This window comes from Nematolebias whitei, chromosome 6 (genome assembly GCF_014905685.2).
Source record: "Nematolebias whitei isolate Nwh7 chromosome 6, NemWhi1, whole genome shotgun sequence".
Taxonomy (NCBI): domain Eukaryota; kingdom Metazoa; phylum Chordata; class Actinopteri; order Cyprinodontiformes; family Rivulidae; genus Nematolebias; species Nematolebias whitei.
This window is the reverse complement of record NC_056503.1, coordinates 50,514,476-50,517,841: the sequence shown is the minus strand read 5'-3', so window position 1 is coordinate 50,517,841 and position 3,366 is coordinate 50,514,476. Positions and strand designations below refer to the sequence as shown.

General features: G+C 41.0%; 1 protein-coding gene across 1 annotated transcript in view; it reads right to left on the bottom strand.

Moving 5' to 3' along the window:
* Positions 1-3,366, bottom strand: part of LOC119411049 (protocadherin Fat 3) — a 62,426-nt gene that overhangs the window by 55,211 nt on the left and 3,849 nt on the right. The window contains exon 2 of the mRNA XM_037677971.1: positions 814-1,134. Within this exon, the coding sequence (XP_037533899.1) occupies positions 814-1,134 (321 nt within the window). The remainder of the gene's footprint in view (positions 1-813; positions 1,135-3,366) is intronic.

Below are 3,366 nucleotides of genomic sequence, written 5' to 3'. Positions count from 1 at the left end.
ACCGGTGCTGTTGACAAACAGCACCGGTGGCGGTCGTTGTTAACCCGGGCCTCGACCGATCCGATATTCATTCAATCAACCTTTATTTCTACAGGTAAATCCCATTGAGCCTCGAGGACTCATTTACAAGAGAGACCTGATTTCAACAAAGAAAGATGACAACAATGGACAACAGCAACAACAATAAACAGTTATAAAAAGTCATAATACAGTTGTTTTTTTTTTTGTTTTGTTTTTTACAAATAGGATGGCTAAACGAAAAAGGTAACAAAACAAAAACAGCTAGATTCTAAGGTATATGGTTTCTCTTTGATGAACTCGCATTATAGTTTTGGCAAAAGTGTTTTACATTGGATGCTCTTCCTGACACAACCCTCACCTTTTACCCGGGCTTGGGACCAGAACCAGACACACACTGGCTTGTGTTCCCCAGTGGCTGGTTTCAGCCGTGACATGAGGCAAATCAGTTTCTTTTAAACTACTATAAATGTTTTCTACAAGCTCTGAACATAAGGAAATAATTTATTCAGGAGCAGCTCAGTAAGACAAGAAGGATCAGAAGGATAAAGACCCAGAAATAAACAAGTTCTAAGATTCATTAAGTTCATTAAAACGTTTCAACTTTTGTTTCATTCATACTTTAATGCTTCAATGTTTTACATCAAAATAACAAGAATAAATGTCAACAAAAAGCCCATTATATTAAATTTAGATGGCTGAAATAAACAACACTCATAGGTTTTTTTTTCGTGAAGGATTTCCCGACTTCGTCCAAAGTTCTTTTACCTTAGAATGAAATCAACATTTACGTACCAGTGCGGGGGTTGATGGTGAAGAAATTCTGGGGGTTTCCACTGATGATGCGAAAGCTGAGCCAGTCAGTGTTGGTGGGCGACACATCTGGATCTTGAGCCTGGATTTGGACTACAGAAACGTCGCGGGGAGAATTCTCAGGTACCGAGCACCGGTACAAAGGCTCAGAGGTTAGAGGGGCGTTGTCGTTAATGTCCTCCACTTCAATGAACACCTCAATGGTGGTGAACTGGGGAACAACGCCACGGTCGCTGGCGTACACTGTGAGCCAATAGGAGTCCTTGGTCTCCCGGTCCAATGTGTCCGTAGTGTAGATCATACCTGACAGAGGAGGACACAAACAGGACACTGAACAAACTGCTGCAATATGACTACTGGGTGATCTTTGCAGGATCTTAGTGAAGTCTTGAGTTTATTAGGAACACAGTGGGCTCCTCATTACATGTAACGCTCTGTGATGGTTTAAACATGCACTGAACTTCTGTAGCGAGGCTGTGAAGGTCGTGGAGTGTACAGTGAGGTCGTCAATGAACAGCTGAAACACAATAAAACTTTCACTTTGTTGTGTGGAATGTTTCTTTTATAATCAATATCTTTCTATGCATTTCTCAATTATTTTCTATTCTATTCTAAATAAGAATCATTTTTATTTTTAAAAACGTGTTAAAAACAGATCTAGTATTCCTTAAAGGAATACATATTGCCCACAGCCTTTTGTGATGGTTTTAGACTGCAATCTTTTTATGTTGAAATATTATGGAGGTAGACAACAGCTGTTTTTTGTCAAACCTTGAAATTGTGTGGATTTGAAGTTATTTTCCTGTTGTGGAAAATCAAACTGTTTATTTTAGGAACCAGTTAACAACCAGCTCTAACACCACTGGAACCTCTTTAGTTGCCCACTTCAACATGACAAGGCTGTGGCTCAAATCCCCGATCCTACAATAGTAACATAACTCTAGTCACAATTCTTTCTATTCACTTTTCTTCTTTCTATTATTTTTTTAATTTGATAGTAATTGTATTATCTGCTATACTGCAGATTCTGTTGGAGACAACTGACAACACAACACAGGCTGAACACAATATCCTGATAAACTAAACTTGGACATTATTTGTTCAGCAAGTAGGGCAGTTATTCTTGCCCAAAGCAATGAATTTATGCAAGTGGGAAATAATCAATTCAATTCAGTTTATCTATATAGCACCAAGGCACAGCAGAAGTCGTCTCAGGGCACTGAACAGAAACATTCATATATAAAATAAATCAATGATGGATGGACAGGTCTTTGTTGTCCACTTCACCACTTGCTCTAGCCGAGATCGGATGCTTCCCTCCCTCCCTCCCTCTCCGCTTTGCTTTGCTGCTCTGTCTGTCTGTGAAACTGCTCTGAGCCTCTCTTGCATCTTCTGAACCATAATTATGGACTTGTTTGGACCAGTTGGTCCCTCAACTCAATTTTCAACATTTCTTCAAAGAGAAGACAGGCTTTAGGCGAGCCGATTTGCCCTGTTGGCACGCACACAGCTGGATATCTCATTGACTTGGAAGACTTGATGATGTATCTTTCTCTGCTGCCATCTGTGGATTTTAAGGATGCATATTTAATTGGATTTTCGATAACTGGTTCCTGCTTTTTGGATTTGGCTGGTTACTGGTTCAAGGAAGTCGTCTGCAGCAAATTTGGACCCGATCACGCTGCTTGCCTTTATGATGGCTTGGTTTGTGTCTCGAGTACCCAAACTCAATTGCTTTGGGCTGAATGGATCAGATCTTGGGGATTTTACTCAGTCACGTTCCATCGGTGTGGCCATGTAATTTGGACATTTCAGAACTGAGTCGACCAACACAGACTCAAGGTAGATGTCATTAAGTTCTGCCTGTCCCCAAAACAATTGTGTATTTATCTGAATTTGGCTCCCTTGGCTGGCCTTGAAGGTCATCTTATCTGAATTTGCCTGGAGAACATGTGATCTGATGCTCACCACCCTCTCCCTGAGGAATTTCCAACTGATAACCAGATGGAACCAGCTGAATAAACTTGTGTCATCATTTCAGGACTCTTGGATTCTCATAGACGTTATTCTTGGCCATTCCTCGACATCCCTCGAGAATGTTTATGGATCTCACCGGAGGAAATTGACTGATTATTCCATCCTTATCAGAACTCTTACAGTGACCTCGAGAGCATCTATAAACATTGCTGACCGCTCTCGTCTCCCCCATCTGCAGAATGTCTATGTCACTATGTGCTGTTTGTGCGAGGTGTTTTTTTAATATTAGAGGGTTTTTTTTCTCTCAGGCAAGAAAAAAAAATCTGATAGGAATTTTTTTCGCCTCCAACTCCTACATGTGTCCAGTTAACCACTGTTTATGTCTGTCCAAACAGGTCTCACTTGTAAATGAGTCTTCGAGGCTCAATGTGATTTATCTGTTTAAATAAAGGTTGAATGAATGAATGAATGAATGAATGATTCCTTCCACGTGTCGGTATCAAGGGCGCCACCAGGGGAGGGCCAAGGAGAGCAATGACAACCCCCCCCCCCCCCCCA